Here is an 18,846-nt window from a genome sequence, read left to right on the forward strand (position 1 = left end):
ATAATATGTTTCTATATTAAATCAAACTAGAATAAAACAGGAATTCAAAAGTCGGATATAGCTAGTGGCATCATATCTATAATATCGATATCGTCGGGATACATGGAGCCCTTACCGAGCCACCGAAATTTTTTTACATCCCTGTAAGTGAGTGGTTGTTTCCTGAGTGGTGAATACGTACGTTGTACTTGAGCGCCTCGGGTGCGGTCCACTTGATGGGCAGCTTGGCCTGCAGGCGCAGCTGGTCGGCGGGGTCGTCGGGCACCTGGTCGGTGCGTGCGAGGCCGAAGTCCGCCACCTTGGCGCTCCCCTCCGCGCTGATCAGCACGTTGCGCGCCGCCAGGTCGCGGTGCACCACGCGCTGCCGCTCCAGGTACTCCATGCCGCAGCACGTGTCGCTGCAACACACAACCATCCTTCTTATACAAACACGACATAAGCGAAGTTTTAAATCTACACTCGCGCACGCGCGTGAATATCGCGGGTCGCGATGCACTGCCAGACGGGCGATATACGACACAACGCGACATTCGTCGGTTGAACCGTCGCGTGTCGGTTTCTTAGCGAGGACTAATAACGGTCGTCCGGTGTCGTTGTGCTCTCTAATGCAGATGGCGCGGTGCGGCGAGCTATATAAGTTCTAGAGCCGTGTATCTGGTTAGCGCGCTGAACGGCGAACTTGATTACTTCATCGCCGTGCAATGTCTCCGGGGCCACCACTTTCGAATCCATTCACGCGCATATATCTCGCAAAGCTGATGCCTGCTGGTCAGGTAACCTTATCATTCAAATCAGTAGAGATATAGCACAGTGAACTCACTAGGCGAAGTTGATCTGGTCCCGCTGCGTCACGTAATGGCGGCCTCGGCTGCGCAGGTAGTCAAGCAGCGAGCCCTGCGCGCAGTGCTCCGTCACCAGGCAGGTGCCTGACGAGCTGAACACCAGCCCCAGTAGCCGGACCAGGTTCTCGTGCTTGAGGGACCTGAACACACAAAGTAACTTAGAAATTAAAATGATCTTATAGGCAGCATATGCCCTGTTGCAAGGATAGTGGCTACAAAAACCACTGAAGGGGCATTCCACGAGACTGTCGCTTACATAACGCAATTCTTCTAATACTTCTGGAAATGCTGAGTAAGCGATATTGGGTCAGGTAATATTTCATGACTTGGCTAACAAATTGGTAGTATATTCTCGAGATTCACGTATTTTATTGAGGTAGCTGCCATACAAGGCAAAAGCGTTATGTAACCGAAAGTCTCGTGGAATGCCCCTGAAGATCGTCGTCAGTCCAGGGCAATCCTCTTCTGGACATGAGTATCTTTAAGACCAAAAGTCTCACTGAAGCCAAAATTAATGAGCAAAAAATTAACAAGGATGAATGATATGTCTTTTGGCTTACGGATAGCACGAATGTGAAGGGGTTATTCCCACTAGTAAAAGGTGGGAAAAAAAATTCCCAGTAGTTTACCACTGGTAAGAACTCGGTGGTAACTAGTGGGAATAACCCATGTGAAGCAGTATTCCATGAAATTATCTACAGTTGTCCCGCACAAAGGCGAATTTTCAGAAAATTTGCAGATATAGGAGTTTCTTTTTCTGTGACAAATATGACCAGAAAAAAATTATCGCCAAGCTTTAAAAATCGTAAAAGAAGTTGCAATACACGAAATAAAACGCGTTTATACTGGATAACCCGTGGACCGCTCCTGAATGCTGTGTGAAGATTGGTCACAAGAATTTAACACTATTCGTAGGATTGACAGGAGAAACCTTCGCGCGATCAGTAAAAACCATCGACCAGCCAACCCCACCAACGTGTTTATGCAACAAGACATTAGTTATAATTTTACTTATTTCAGTTAACATAATTTATGAACCTCCAGCTCTTTTTTGTTGTATTTTTCTTTTGTTGCGGTATTATCTTTTGTATTGCATTTTTGATATGTTTATATGACTGTTTGGTTTCTGAATACCTAATTGAAAAAAAGTACTCACGCCATGACGGAGGCTTCAGCACGGAACTTGTCCTTGAGGATCTTGACGGCAACCTTGAGGTTCCCGTTGAGGACGTCCCCGAACTCGCCCTTGCCGATGTTCTCGCGATCTCCAGGTCACTGTGTCATGCGACAAGTACTCACGCCATGACGGAGGCTTCAGCACGGAACTTGCTGGCCGCCTCGCGGTCCTTGAGGATCTTGACGGCCACCTTGAGGTTCCCGTTGAGGATACCGAGCATCACGTCCCCGAACTCGCCCTTGCCGATGTTCTCGCGGATCTCCAGGTCGCGCTCGTTGATTATCCAGCCTGGATATTTTACGAAAGGTTAAACAATTAAGTAGTGGGGCGTAGCGTTGTGGCAGGGTAACGTTACCAATACAGACAGTAGTTATTCTGTTTTTTACTTCTAAGTACAGTCAGCAGCAGATATACCTGAGCGGGCAAGGTGTCCAAGAAAACATATACACTTCAATCGTCACCAAAATATGGACATCTAATTTATGTACATAAATTAAACAGAGACACCTGAAGATTTTTTTGGTTGATGATGTTAAAGAGAGGAAGAGACGTGTTTGGGTGATGTTGAGAGGTGTTTTTTGGTCGAAGAAGAGAATGGTGTGTATGTGTAAGTTCTGTAGGACTCTTGCGTCTACAATGTAGCTGGCAGCAGAAACTGAATGTTCTGTCGAAACTGTCCAAGTTTAACCAACTAGCGGTACTAAATCCAAGTTAGGCAATATTTGGCATGGTAGGTAATATTAAGGAAATTTCCGGAGTTATGTGAATACTAACGCGCGTCGAGGAACTTGGCAGCGTCGACGGTGTCCTGCGCCGGGGGTTGTTGCTGCGCGTACGCGGGCGCGAAGTGCGCCGGCGCCGGCACCGGCGGCGTCGGCGGGTACGGCGGCGGCTGCTGCAGGGGGATATACGTTACATTCATACTCAGGGCCGTCTTAAACTACGCGGGGCCCTTGGGCACATAAGAATTTGGGGCCCTTTTGGAGAGTAAAGAAAGCGAATGAAACTAACATTTTTCTAGTGTGATTTATTATGAGTAATCAAATTTACTGTTACTGTCTGTCCTTCGGGGGCCCCTGAGGATGGGGGTCCCGGTCTTTACCATAAAGGGCACGGGCCTTATGGTAAAGACGGTACTGTTCATACTGGTTCACTGGCGCGTAGGTGGCTACGTTTTCAAGAAAAGCCGTGCAAATGATTGAGTCGCGCAGCGGGACAAGTGTTTTGTCGAAAGGATCAAAACAGACTGCCGTTTGTATCCCAATAGCAATTTATAAACGCACTTGCGGTTGAAAATGCGCGCCACCGCGCACAGTTGCATATTAAAATTTTAATTAAACTTCTAATTCGATCGCGGCTCTCTGTATAAATGACCCAGGACTTGTCGAAGCAAGTTGTTTTAGTATCTAGGATTTAAAAGCAGTTTAGATATACATAGTATGAGTTTTCTCAAATGATTTTTACGTCTAAGATCCTAATCTGTTAAACAATAGCCGTTTCTTTTTTGACGAGCCCGAGCTTCCAACCTTGGCGCGTGGCAAAGCAACAATACCGTATAATAAGCAACTGTATCGCGATAGTATAAAAGTTCAAATACGAGCGCTATGTATTCTACTATACTATAGATGATTCTCTATACCTGTGGATGCGGCGGGTAGGGAGGTTGCAGCGGGTTGCTGGCGCCGTTGGGGGCCGCCTTGGGCAGGCACCGCACTAACTTCGTGCACAGCCCGTCGGCGTCTTTTAGGTAATGCTGTAGACAATATGGGTTCCATATTATATTATACTCAGGCAGTTGAATAATGAGGAGCGAGATATTTGTGATGATGCAATAATAGTGATTTTAAACATCACAATAGAAATATACCGTGGGATATCGAGATGGATGTAATATTGTTGATGAAGATAAGTAAGTTTATTTTAAAACATTGGGAATACTACGCAATGCATGCGAGAAGTTAGCGCACCTTTCGCAAGCAGGCGCTTATATCCAGTTCCAGACGCTCCTTTTTGTGTATAATACATACGAGATTAAAATACATACATAGTGTCACATTATTAATGTGTCAATTGATACTCACGTGTATTAAATCAGTCATGTTGTCGAAGAACTCTTCGTCGTCGATGGTGAGCCTTTGCGTTTGACTGTCCGGCACCGTCGCCCATTTTACACTGCGGACAATAACACATCGTTCAATACATGACAATACTCGAGAGCAATGAAAACGAGTCAATTTGTATACTAGCTTTCTAAATGCTCGGTATAAGCACGTTATGTCACTCTTTTGGTAGTTATTAAACCATTACCAGTCTTTGACAATTTGGAGAAGACAGTGAACGACTCTTTATTTCTATGGTGGTTCCCATCTCTTTCTGCTCTGCCGTTCGAAGGAAGAAATCAGATGTATAATGTCAGCATCAATAGTGAAACAGCCCACCAAAAGTATCTGCCACCATTGAAAACTTTCCAAATCATCTTTTTCATTTCTCTACAGTTTGTTTGCGTTCAAAAGTGTTTTGTCACAGTCTAATTGTTCTACATATTTACAAAGATATATCTATTTTTGAGCTGTTAGATAATGATAAATACTTTTGTTTTGACTCGTAGTCTGATCCGCTACTTTTGATGACAGTACATACATATTGCGTTGTGTGGGGAACCAATGCAATTATCACTTTAACTGAGCTAAGTTTATACAACGTGTCCCAAAATTCAACGATAAAAAGAGTAGTCATGAGCATCCATCTTCTGGTGCCAGATTATCGTTGAATTTTGGGACACGTGGTATAAAGAACAGCTCGAGCACTCTTGAGACTAGAGGCAAAGGTAACCGTACTAAAATTCAGGGATAAACACGGTTTGTTGTATGTTGTGCTACTCGCGATGTAGCTTATAACCCCCTTATTCATAAACGCACTACAAACCTCAATTAGCTAATAATCGTTTGTCTTTATCTTACATTTTGACGTATGTATTTGTAGGAAAGGGACAAAACATAATTTAACTAAATCAGACCCGTAAAGTTTTATGAATAAGGGGGTAGGAGTGCACTTATATAGTGTACGGTAGAGACTGACCGGTAGTGCTCGACGCGGCCGCGGAAGCGCACGCAGAGCGTGTGGTCGCCGGGGAAGTTGGTGCTCTCGCGCACTAGGAACACGCCGTCCGGCGAGCTCGACAGCAGCGCCTCCGCGCGCTCCCGAGAGATGGCGCCGTGGTGCCAGCTGCCGGGAAATTAGCATGTCAATATAATGCTTACAGAAATAAAATATAAAGGGCAAATCAATAGGTGTAGGTACACACATTGACCACCAACATCATGTAGGTAATCGTTACATACTATCGGTGCATTTGACAAGAACCTAGATTAAAAAAATATTTTTTCCGTAATGGAGTGTCGAAATTACTATGGGGATAGTAAGTCTACCAAATGAGATATACACGCGGGAAAAATTAAGGATTTGCAGATAAAGGCTAGCTAGTTCAGAAAAAAATATTTATTAAAATTATTGTAACCATAATCCCTACAGTGAACGATCATAAAGAGACGAAGTCTTCAACAACTAGAGTCTGGTTTTGGGTAGACGACAGTCAAAAACTCAAGGTGCTACTGGGATTGGTCTGTCTGTCAAAGGTTTAATGATGGCACCAGCATAGATTTTCTAGGTTTCTAGTTTTGTATATTTATTTTTATTACATGATTATTAATACATTTTATAAATTATTATCATTTATTAAAAAAAAACATTTGAAACTATTGGTAGTAGGATTGACAGGAAAAACCTATACTGGCGCCATATCTAAAAGGCTTCGACCGGCCAACCACATTCCTGGACTCATTCGGTTTCTAACCAAAAATAAGAAGGTACCTACATTAAAAAATCAACATCAAATAAAAGTTTTTACAAAGGCCTACGCTAATGAAATTATTGATAAGCTGCTAATGCTAATTCGGATTAAGATATCAGTGTACTAATGTACTTTAATAGTTCATCTGATTACATTTATTATAAAACAAAATTTGTATATTGTTATCGATCAAATCAGCCCGAGCTAACTATGTCTTTCAAATAAGTATTAAAGTTACATTTATTTAAAAATATATAATAATTGTATGAAATTGTCACATTATTAACTTCGTTAACGCTTTATTTGTTAACGTTTATTAACATATTGTTAACGCTTGTTTGATGCAAATAAACATTCATTCATTCATTCATTCCTATCGTATAGTCATTTGTCTGTTCGCTTACGGCATTATTATCGAAATAATAGTTATTGTGCTTCGGTAGAATTTTAAACGATCGATTGTTAACGATGTCTGATTGTCTGCAGTCGCACATTACTAGATTTTGCTTGAACCATCCCATTATCTTTTTTATCGCTACGATAATGATCCTCGTTCCGACGAAAACGATTTCTAATTAAAAGAAAACGTACCTTAGATATAGAACATGCAACACAGTTGTAACCGCTTTTTGCTAAATAGGAACAGATCAACGATTTCATCGTTTCAATCGAAGCGCATCGGGGCGTTAAAACGGTGAAGTAACAAACACGTAAGCTATTAGGTGTAAGTATGTGTAAATATTTACTGTAGTTGGTCGTACGCGACCGGCGGTATGAAGAGAAACACTTGGTGGGGCTGGTTGAAGCACCGGCTTATGTCGCTCGACATCCTTCACTACTGCCCGATATGAATGGGTATCATTTAGATTAGCGATAGCGCCCTGTCATGTTAAGTGCCAGAACGCCGTTGGAGTGCCAATTATATAGATAAGGACACGTCAGCGAGATTATATTTTGAAATTTAAGAACTGTCGATTTCGTTAAAGCTGGCAACACTAGCGGAATTTCCCTTTTATAATCCTTCTATAAGAAAGAGTTTTACGCTTTTGTGACAAGTTATAAGCATATATGAAACGGGCCCCAGATCGGATGAGTTTAGGCAGTTTACTACATAATTAATAAAAGTCAAACATAGGTCTGTTAAGTTTAGTAAGTTAGATAAGTTATCATAAATTAACTACATACACATTAATAAGACGTTGTAGTTATCGGTTTCCACACATAGACATTTATCGAGGACAACTAAACCCATTGACCTAACTATCCAGACAGATAACTCGACTAACCGTATTAGTAAACAAAATATAAGTACGTATATTAAAGTGTAATGTCTCAATTGATAAGAAACCTACCATAACGACGTGGCGCGTGGTATGGTATGAAGATATACAGGCACTTTTTCTGGCGGCCTGTCATCAAAAAACCTCACTAGGCGGTAGACCACAGGGCTGATGCAACGAGGTAGTGGGAGACGTGGACGTGTACTGATGTCTGAAGTCTCTCCAGAACTTTCATGGATTACTACAGCTTTTTCACTTGATTTATGTGTGCTGAGATTTTGTAGCGAGTTGAACGCACAAGTCGATTTGAGGCCAATAGTGTCTGAAGTCACTTCACTAGTAGTTGAAGCTTTCTCGCTTGAAGTAGGTCGGCTCGGAAGCGAATTAAATAATGAACGAGACGATTCAGCGGGCACATCAAGGTCTATGGGAAGGCCGATGGTGTCAGAAGTTACTCCAGCACTAAGTTCACGGATTGTAGTCGTAGATTTTTCACTAGGTTTTCGTGTCCTTAGATTTTGAACATGGTAAGCGTCCGTAGAATTTGTAAGCGCAGGTTTCGGGGTAATTGCCGGTGCATGTTCATTGGTGTCTGAAGTCACTCTAGGACTAAGTACACTGAGTGCAGTCAGAGATTTTTTACTTGGCTTACGGCTTAGATTTTGAATAGAATTAACTCTAGCACGAGTAGAGTTAGTGTGCGTAGGTTTTGGGGGTACTACCGGGGCCTGGTCAGTGGTGCCTGAAGTTACTCCAGAACTAGATACACTGACTGCAGTCGTAGATTTTTTGCTCGGCTTACGGCTTAGATTTTGAAGAGAGTTAACTCTAGCACGATTAGAATTTGTGTACGTAATAGGTTTCGGAGGTAGTACTGGAGTATGGCGAATGTTGTCTGAAGTTGTTTTAGGATTAGTGTCACGGATTATAGTCAAAGTTTTTTCATTTGTTCTATGTGTGTTCAGATTTTGATATGAGTTAAACTTCAGAAGCGTATTCGCGTGCGGTTTAACGGGCAGTGCTGGTGCATGAGTAGTTGATTTACGTCTGTTTAGATTTTGAAGAGAACGAGACATACGAGGCGAATTAGCGGGCACATCACGTTTCGTCGGAGTCGTTAAGGTTGCAGATTTTATGGGAATAAACGGTTTCAGTACCGCACTTTTGGACGGCAATGGCGGTTTTATGGAAGGACGTGTTACGGGTACCGGCGATTTTAAGGCAGATTGTTTCGCGGATATATGCGGTGCAGAGGGCACAGGTTCAGGCGCTCGTTTGATGAGCGCAGTCGATTTTGACACGGTTGGTTTCACGGTGACCGGAGATTTTAAGATTGGTCGATTCACAGACAGAGGGTACTTTAAAGCCGAACGTTTCGTGGACACAGGGGGCTTCAGGGGAGCTCGCTTTACGAGTACAGGTGATTGTGGGGGCGCACTGGGCACATTCGCAGATGCAGGTCTCGCAACCTTGCTTTCATGTTTCATAGGCGTAGAATTTGCATGCCCAGGAGGTTCTAGTAAAACGTAGGAGCTTGTCAGGGAGTCGTTAGAGGCTGCTGAAGTAATTGAAACAGACAGTTCGGTGCCAGCTGACGGTCGATCTCCTGTCGGCGATGGCACAACAAGGGATGCTATGCCTTGAAGACCACACTCTTTCACAGGCTCATTTTTCGTTGTTTCTTCCAAATAAGTATCTGTGACGACGCTTAGTGTCGTGTCGAGGCTTTTCAACAGTAAATCCGCTTGTTCGCGGACAACTCGGTGGCAACACTCAATTCGCGATTGTATATTTAAAAGCTCTTCTTTAAAATACAAAATAATATTCACCAATTTTGTAATAGTCACGTTTGGGACGGATTTATTTATTAATGACATTCTTAATAGTAATTTGTATTAACTAGACACTTCATAACAATCTACCAAATGTATGAACGACAACCGTTTCCGCTTAAAGCGAATGCTTTACTAACCAATTGACATATATTATGTATTAGATATGTAATATATGTATGTATATATTGTGCTATATTTTTCCTTTTGGTTGGAGTAATTTTAGCTCTGTCGACATTGTAGTGAGTCACTTTAGGTTTCCTGATTCGACTTAACTATGAATATTGAATACGACAAACAGTGTACCTACTAGCCTAAGGCAGATAACTTCTATCCCAATAACATTTGATCTACCGTTTCATTTCAGCCGTTTCAGTATTATTGCTAGACCCTGACCGCTCTAACTTTGCACAAACTTGGCAGTAAAAATGCATACACATGCTATCAGTCATCAACTCATCACAAACATACTAGAAATTCAGCACTATCAATATCATAGCTACTAACCGCAGAGTAGCACCCTTAAGGATAATGATCGTGCGTTGCGTGCACAGTAGATATGTAATTTAATTATCCTTTCCTGGTGCTCTGATGACCATATTAGGATTATTGACGAGGGGTATCGGAGTAATATGCCTACTGCGAATATGTTGTTGACGTTGTTGTTATTTATGTAATACATATCGCGCCATACCATCACGCAGCTAACATGATCGAAACCTTCTGACATTCAGATGTTTGTTAAAAAAAACCTATATTCTAAATCACAATTTTTTAACGTTACTTAGTTGTAAAGTTAATATGAAATTGTCATCGTGAAACTGGCCAAATATGTAACAAATCGTTATAAACAGATAGCAGAAGCAAGGTACTCACGGGTACTGGGTCATGTTGGTGAGTCGGGTGGCGACGGGCGGCGGGTTCTGGCACGTCGAGCTCACCAACAGGTCGCTGGGCCCCTTCGTTGCCGCTGCAAAATAACACCATTACATGAAAATATGTTAAAAAACATAAACGGTAAATTCGCGTACACCCTTTTATGTGTCGCGCTGTCAGGTAATAGCGGGTATAGCGACCCCGGCGGTATAGTACTGTAAAGTGTCGTTCTATGGAACTTGCTATGCTATTGCTATGTAAACAAAAGTCACTAGTAAATTCATCATTTTTGACAATTTCAATATGGCGGTTTGTTAGCAAGTTCCATAGAATGACACTTTAGATACTAGCAGCATTTCCCCGCGGTATCGTCACCAGAGGGCCTACCAAGAACCACGTTCGACGTGTTGCCTCTCTGTCGCATTTGTAAATTCGTACGTAAGTGTGACAGGGACGCAACACGTCGAACGTGGTTCGAGGTAGGCCCTCGGTATGAGAACAAGAAAGCTCACAGCTTTTCGGATGCCAACGGCGACCACTACCCTCTTAGATTATCTATATTCGCATAGAAAACGACGGGTTATCTTTTCTTCTAATATCACTTAAAATAGGGAAACATGTCACATTTTTCGTTAACCATGCGATACAATAACAACCAAATCGAGGTAAATGAGGCACATAGTTAATCGATTCCCACTCAGTAATAGTAGGTTTGAAATAGTTAATTACATTGCAAGCGACGTGTGTGAAATGTGCCGCTCGCACGCGACTATTTCTTATACCTAGTTAGCTACTTGTACTTGAACTGTTGCAGATCTGGGTTATTCGTTTACTTGAAATGACACGGCCGACCTAGATATACTTGGAGTCAACCCCGAGCTAATAGATAAATGAAAGCGCTTTCGTTACTTGATATCTTCTTTTATGATTAAAATAATTAAATAACTGTCATTTATTGAACCCAGATTTGTTGTCATTGAAGGATTATTAAATAATAAAATGTAATTCAAAAGTAATTAGGGGTCATTCATTCATTACATCACACGAATTTCAAGGTTTTTTCTTTTTGACCCATCTCATTGTCACACTTGGGGGCTGTCCATAAATTACGTCATCGATTTTTGACCCCCCCCCCCTATAATCATCCAAAAATCATGCTTCAAAAGCCCCCATTTCCTCCTACTTCATGCTACCGTCATCCGATGTCCAGACCCCCCCCCCCCCTAATTTGAAATGACGTAATTTATGAATAGCCCCTTGGTCACATTTCACATTTTCACTTCACATTTTTTCAACGAAATGGGCAAACGAATTAAGTAGGTTGTACCTATTATTAATATTTTATCAAAATATTTTTGATAAAAGAAATATTATTAATTTTATAACCCAAAACTGAAAAGGAAAGAAAATTAAACGAATAAAAATGATTATCGTTCCAAAAAGTTGCTATTTAACTGTACAGCGAATCAAATGATTTACAAAAAGTTAAAGTGACGTCACAAAGTTTGTGACTCCCCCTTCCGTCCTGTCACATTCTCTTGATCCCCCCCTAAACGTGTCATGTAATTAATGGGTGACCCCTTAGGCTCAATGTGGAGAAGACCGGCAAATAAAATGTATTGAAAGGAAGTCCTTCATAGGGCCAGAACTCTTGTAAGTACATATTTGTATACGTACGTTGCCAGACACAGTCAGATAGGAAGAGATTCACTCCTGCTCTACCGGCCTTCTGTAAGTGGAGTATGTGTACAAATGCAAGACGAAAAGCGACGAAAGAGCTTGAAGACGGTCTTCCCTTATAGACGATCTTTACCACATTGACCAATTATTCTGATTACGAAGTAATAATTTAATGTAAAAAAACATAGGTACATATGGGATATCGTGTAGTTAGATTAATAGTCTTAGTTAGGACTGTGATATAAGTATATATACTATTTTAGTCCGTTGTTTAGATTTTTTTAACTCTTTAAGTTTTTATATCCCAGATATAGTAGAGGAGATATATAGCCTTTAGGGTCAATACTAAAGTAACTGTTCGATTGCCCCAATTTGTCCAACCGATCTGTCAGCTTAGTCTAAAAGCTTAGTAAATTGAACTATGGAACTGTAATCCCACGATTTGAGATGATAAAAAAACTGAGCGTACATACAATTGCCGATAATTGATTCATATTGGGTCACCTTCTTATGTTTACGACTTATCTTGAATGGAGAGGAAAAGTTCTAAAGGCTCCCACTTTCTGCAATAAGCGCGTCATTAAGACGACTTTTCCCATTGTATCAGCTCTTGCCGCTACCACTCTATAGTATGTTTTATGGCAAAACTGCGCGCGTGTCAAGGCGTGGAAAGTGTGATCGTTGTGACACTTCATGGGACTAATCTTAATGTATACTTTTTTATTAAATTTCTTAACTCTCTCTATTGACGCTTTCCGGCCGGAGGCTAGAAAAATACTTTAACAGTACATATGGTCCTATTTTCCCGCACTAGTGCGTAAAATATCACTTTTCGTGCGATGTCAAAAGTTTAAAGGGCCAAATATACTGTAAAACGTTGTACGATACACGTGCGAGTAGGTAATTCGCAACTCGTGTCGATTTAAAACACGACCGAAGGGATCCTCCACTTACAGAAGGTGTGACCCTTCGGTCGTGTTTTAATTTATCGCCACTCGTTTCGAATTTCCTCTTTTCCGCACTTGTATCGTAAATAACTATTATAGGTACAATTTTATTGCAAACTTAGTTTATATGTTTTTAATGTTACATAAACATAAGACCTGTAGCATGATACAGGCCGAGCTGCGTACTTGAAACTTTACGTTTTGCCCTGACCAGAAACAGATTTTCTGCCAGTGAAGTGGGCGGTTATTGCGGTTTTACGGCCTACGTACTTTACGTAAATGTTTGTATGTGTCGCTTTAAGGCAATAAATGTACAACTTTATCCATTGCCAATAAAGACGTATTCCTAAGTATCTTCCTATCAATAGAACACACTATAGTAAACCATACTGGAATGCATGAAGATTAATAATTAAGGTCTGTGAACGTCTTTAGCCGTCAATGGGTTACTAATTCTGAAAACGCAAAGCCGATTTTTGTTCTGATGATATATTTTGGCATCAAGGCAAAATCCGGGTTCCTATTATTCTCACTGGAGTCACATATGGGTGCGAGTGACGAGGCCAATGACAAGGCAAATAGCGGGCGTCCGTTGTCCCTACGTTCACATATTCGCAATTCGCTTTGCGAATCGTCGCACATGTTAATTCGGCATTAGAATTATCAAAAGAGTAGAGTTCTAAGGGACACTGGTGGAATTATCAAAAGAGCAGAGATTCTAAGGGACACTATAGTCTGTATCTTTAGGTATTTAAATAAAAGTAAACAAAATCTACCCTCAAATGGCTCCTTACGCCAGTTGAGGGTAGATGAAAACATTACATGATCAAATAATGTAGGTTAAAGTCAGGTCGTTCAGTGACAGATCCAGGTGGTTTTGTATTTGTTTGGTAAACCAATAAATTTTATAACTACCCGAAAATGTACAAATTATTTGTTTACTTTTATTTAAATACCTAAAGATACAGAGTATAGTGGTATACTGTTGTCCCATTAATCAGTAAATACAAGTAGTTACCAGCGGTGGTCTGTGAGGCGTGCATGGCGCCCGGGGCGGGGCCAGCCGCGCGGACCGATGACGGCATCACATTCTGCAACACAATACTTTATTTACTATTGTTGTCTTACCAATATGAGGATGTCGTCAGCTAAGATCGCAAACGTCTTAATGAAGGCGACAGGGGAGTTTCGACTTTAGTTCACACTACCTAAAGTTGATAACATTTTAACATATTCCTAAGAAGATAAGAGGTTTTTTACTTTAGTCATATGAAATTGAAATCATTTATTGCATATCACATAGCAGGTGTTCTTAAATATAAGCTGTTCTTCTTAAATATAAGGCACGGCAAGGAATTTCACACTTGAGCAATTGAAAACATACCTACAGATGTAGTGTATAATTGTTTTCCATCGTATTTTCTCGGAAACGTTCGTATTTGTCATGCTACTTCAGCCAACCTCAGTACTTTTTGTAGCGGGACTGACTGAAATAACAAGACACGTTCGTACGTTTCCGTAAAAATACGATGGAGAATAATTATGTACTATACATCTGTAACATGTTTATTATGCCTCCCTGTATCAAGGGGTCTACATAAACATACATAGGCAAGTCTCAGTTAAGGGTAACTTATAGGCTTAAAGAAAGTTTATGTAAGAGTTTTAGAGTAAGGCTTTAAGCAAAAGCTTTATTTATTTATTTATTTATTAAACCAACTTTACATTGACAGTTAAACCAAACATGCAAGTTATGGATTACAAATTATGATTGTAGCTAAATTTGAAATGATAGGACTCGGCATAAATAATTGGTGTCTCCAAATTATACATATATGGCGTGACCAGATCTTAGAATTGATCATATCATGATGTGAAAATCATTTCATGAAATGATCGGTTGGCCACATCATGAAAAAACCAAACCTAACCTAACCATATCATAAAGTGATCAATTCTATAATGGCTCTTAATGAAATAACCAAAATCTACGATCTGGCCACGCCATATACAAAGTGAAAAATAGTTATGATTAAAAAAATATAAAGAAATCTGTAAAACAAAAACCATATAATTAATACATGCTCATAGTTCGCATGAAAAGACCTCGCGCACTTTAATATTGTAAGAGAAAACCCTCACCCCGATTCTGCATCCGGAGAATGAAGTGGGAATAAAATATGTGGTGCGTACTGTGTACAGTGTGTACTGTGGTGGTACTTACGTTGTGTACTGCGGGGTTCTGCAGTGCGGTGGGAGATACGGGCGCGTGCGGCCCATTGCTGGTCACACCTCCCCCGGACTGGAACAACTATTCTTTGTTACTTTACAGTTCATACAATAGCTGTGTGATATGGGAGTCAGAATATTAGACTTATTACATGAATAACACAGAGCCAACCCAAACTGAAGCGACTAAGTAGAATGACCTAAATGAGTTATATAACCATAGCTAGTGTAGAGTCTGTGCGGAAAGAGAAGAGTCGTGGAATGTATGGTCCCCAATACATTCCACGACTCTTCTCTTTCCGAACAGACTCTACCTATGTGTCGCCCTGTCGTATAAAGCATTAAACTTGCGTACTCTCGCCAGGCGCCTTTGACTAGATTTGACTGCCAATAACAAAGTACATACGCATACCAACACATAAAACACCTAGGTATACATAAACATATTGATGAAGAGAATGACAAGCAGAAAGCAGCTGACACGCTAATCTGCCTTAGAACGCGCAAAGCTCTCGCAAATCCACTAAAATTTGCAATTTTTATGTCAACACCACTTTTCGCAAATCCACTAAAATTTGCAATTTTTCATGAAGACCACACATCATTTGTTTGCGATGCCACGACCTGTCATTAACACATTTACTGCCAACGTTTGCGTAGCGCTCGTAGCCGACCCCAGCGTTTTCCCGCTTTGTAGAGTAAAGCGACTACGAACAGACTACGTTCCCGGCAGTCAATGTGTTAAAACAAGTCGTAATTGCCTCCACTGGCTCCACTGTAACCAATGGAGCAGTCGAATCTATTTTAAAGTCAATATTCAAGCTGAAACTCTGAGCGCTACTAAAAACTAAATAATGCAAGAGGCGAAAAAATATTTGCACAGTGAAAAACACCAGGTTTATCTGTGAGCTTTGATTCGTTTCAATCGATGTGTACGCGAGTAAGTAGACAGAGTGGGTACTTTAGTGAGAATATATCCGTGTTTGTGCGTTAGATTACTCGGAATGAGACGTGGGAAGCTTACGAGTCTGGAGCCTAAATTTATTACCTCAATAACAGTTTGTAAGTTGGAAGCGAACAAGTCGTGCAAAGCAACTAGATGTTCACTAAATACGCCGTCTATTTGTAACACATCCTGGAAACATACATCAATTATGTTGTAGGTAATAGCGACTCATGTCAGGAAGATTATTATTATTGACATTTAGTCAATGTTATTCGTAAGAAGGTTTAGTGTTATTTTTGTAGTGATTCTTTGCCGATGCGCGACTGTTTCTAGTGATAAGGGTACGCAGCGTATACAACATCTACCGGGGAACAGGGCTTATAGGAAGTTTGGGTAGAATGCCACAGCGCTGATGTTATATCAAATAATAAATTTAATAAAGAGCTTATTTCATCGGGACTAGACTTTTTTAAGTTCAGACAGGCCATCTTTGCATGAAATAGAACAACGGTCAGCAGCAGAAGTAGCTAAGCGAGCGAAGTGTTCGAAATTATCGATAAGAAATTCTGTTGATAAAATGAATATCATGCCTCATGCCTATCCAGACAATTTTGAACAAATAAATATTTTTGAATGTGCTACGTAGCTAATATCTTTAGTGCTGACTCAACCAAAAGCCATTTATTTACCAACAAAAAAGCAAGCTTTCATTCTTCTTTCCCCCTTTCAATTGTAACTTGCGCACTTTTCTCAATGAAATACATTTGTACAGTTCCAGCGTTGAAAGAGTTACATTTTTACAAAATGTTAGTAAAAGCAAAAGGTAATTGAAAACACCATTGTAAATAATAAAAGGTTTAAAGCTGGCAAGGATAAGCTGAGAACGACAAGGTTTCGCACGTCAAAATGTGTTAATTTAATTAGATGCGAGTATGATTGCCAGACCAAACAAACATTCAATACTTTGTGATTATTGACAAAGCAAACACTATTATAGGATGTACAGCCAACAGCAACAATGTAATCGACGTGATGTTGGTCATGTTTAGTTATTTAACATTGCTTGGTCAAAAATTATCGTATTATTACTATCATATAAAATGTCAAAAGCACACTGCAGGCATATAAGTTAGGTTAATCTTTGATCTCTTGCAACTCGGAATGTGGCTTGGTCTACAGTAGGTACTCATGGAATTATTTAAAATAAACTATCAACTTAAAAACATTCACTCAAGAAAAAAAATAGCTAAACTAAACTACACAATTTTAGGGCCGGTTGCACTTCGTTAACATTAACTCCACGTTTGCATGAAAAGTTTCACAATTCTCTACATCACGTCAGATGTCAGATGCGATCGGTGCAACTCACCCTAAACCACATACGTCAAACCAAAAATTGTTCGCGTTGAGGGTTGAAAAAGTTGAAAATGTAACTGACCGGCAGTTGCTGCGGGGGCTGCACGCGCTTGAGGCGGGCCGGCGCGGTGGGCGCGGGCGTCGCCGACGCCGAGTACCAGCCGCAAGGGCCCACGCCGTGCTGTAACACATAACAACCGGCTCAAGCCTGCACTCACTGACTGCTTTATGAGCAAGAGACGTGAAGGGTACGAATAGTCTAAATTTGACTTTTCTTGCCGCATTTTCACCTCGCGTCTCTTATGTGTCTACAAATTTCTGAACGACTGTACGTTGCATTGTTAGACAATTTTACTTATATTGACGGTTCTTACGATTGAAACTTGACGAGCTTGTGCCGTTTTAAGAGACAATTAATATTATATTCAATCATCAGACATCCATATATTATTGATTTAATTTCAGATCAGACACCGGGGAAGCCATGTCTAGTTTAACTTTTAAGAATTAATTGCCCAGTATTAACTGGCAAAGATAAATCTAAACTTGTAAAATCGGTAGTCTATATACTACCGAGTGGCGCCACCATGGAAGGTCACTGAAATAGGACGCTAGAAACTCATCCTACTTTTAATTGGAGGCTAAATATCATTGCGGATATAGGGCATAAAAAGGACATGACATTTTATCTCACTCAAATTTTCACTCATTTTTTATATTGTGTGATTGAATAGTTTCATCCTACTGTAAAAGTGTGTGTGCACTGTACAAGGATTTTATCTGCCACACCGATTTAGGCCTGCATCTGTCTTTAACCGTATAGTAATTACTACTTAATCGATCGCAAAACGAAACTTGGTCTAACCCTAATTTGAGATTTGTACAACCAACAATGTCGTGTTCGAAGTGCGTAACTGTTTCCGGACTCTATTAAACAGTAGCGTCAAAATCGTGACAAGTCTTTTCAAACAAAGGCATTTACTTAAAGACGGATCGTGAATACCAAACAGCTTAAAGAAAAAGTAAACCGCATATCGTCCGCATCGGGGACGCAAGATTAAGCGACGCTCCGACAACGGGCGATAAGCGGCAAGTTAAAGTACTTAGTTAATATTTATTAACAACGCGGTGACCCTGTTTACTGCGTGCTACTTCAAAGGGCGAGACTTTGGCGTTTTCTTATCCTGGTATACAATAAATCTTTAAGTACCCATTCTACTTGTGATTTTGCTGGCGAAATCCTTATTATTCTTTATTATTCTTCCTATATGGACCTTAGAACAGAAGGTTGTACGTATTTGTGTTGGGAAATCAGATAAACGCAACTATTCCTCTTCCTGCTTGGGTTGTCTTGTCTTGAATATCTTGATGTTTGAAGACTATCAGTCTCACTGTAATATTGCCCACTACATTACGAATGGAACTAAAGCGTGAAGTTTATTGTATTGTATTATCTTTATGTGATAGTTCCACAAAGTGAATTGCATATTTTGAGATAAAACTCGCATATGAACGGTATTTAACGATACAATGCAACGCACAACCTTGGCGGCGTGCCAAAACCGACGCGATGCAGGTACGGCGGCAATAAATTGTGCACGACTGCTCTTTGTACACGTAAATTTCTTATTTTTAGGTTTACTCCACCTTCAGGTTTTGCATTGAGATCAAGATCACCCAACTCTTCCTTGTTCATTTCGGTACAGACCTTGGAGCTTGCAATATTTTAGTCAGGCGTTAGATTTTTCCAAGCAGCTTTAGTAGTAGCATTGACGAAAGCGTTCTCGCAGCGTCTTCTTTATAGCTTATTTATTTTGTTAATGGAGACAAA

At 40.5% G+C, this 18,846-nt stretch overlaps 1 protein-coding gene across 5 annotated transcripts in view; it reads right to left on the reverse strand.

Moving 5' to 3' along the window:
* Positions 1 to 18,846, reverse strand: part of LOC134798841 (tyrosine-protein kinase CSK) — a 48,049-nt gene that overhangs the window by 2,878 nt on the left and 26,325 nt on the right. For 2 of the 5 annotated variants that reach the window (XM_063771226.1, XM_063771227.1), the window contains exons 3-13: positions 17,098 to 17,196; positions 14,709 to 14,786; positions 13,503 to 13,575; positions 9,858 to 9,951; positions 5,098 to 5,244; positions 4,101 to 4,191; positions 3,659 to 3,772; positions 2,794 to 2,914; positions 2,142 to 2,307; positions 821 to 982; positions 182 to 398 (exon numbers count right to left, since the gene is read on the reverse strand). In XM_063771226.1, the coding sequence (XP_063627296.1) occupies positions 182 to 398; positions 821 to 982; positions 2,142 to 2,307; positions 2,794 to 2,914; positions 3,659 to 3,772; positions 4,101 to 4,191; positions 5,098 to 5,244; positions 9,858 to 9,951; positions 13,503 to 13,575; positions 14,709 to 14,786; positions 17,098 to 17,196 (1,362 nt within the window). The remainder of the gene's footprint in view (positions 1 to 181; positions 399 to 820; positions 983 to 2,141; positions 2,308 to 2,793; positions 2,915 to 3,658; positions 3,773 to 4,100; positions 4,192 to 5,097; positions 5,245 to 9,857; positions 9,952 to 13,502; positions 13,576 to 14,708; positions 14,787 to 17,097; positions 17,197 to 18,846) is intronic. The other 3 variants (XM_063771229.1, XM_063771230.1, XM_063771228.1) reach the window with 2 other exon arrangements.

The sequence above is a fragment of the Cydia splendana genome, chromosome 17 (assembly GCF_910591565.1).
Source record: "Cydia splendana chromosome 17, ilCydSple1.2, whole genome shotgun sequence".
Lineage (NCBI taxonomy): Eukaryota > Metazoa > Arthropoda > Insecta > Lepidoptera > Tortricidae > Cydia > Cydia splendana.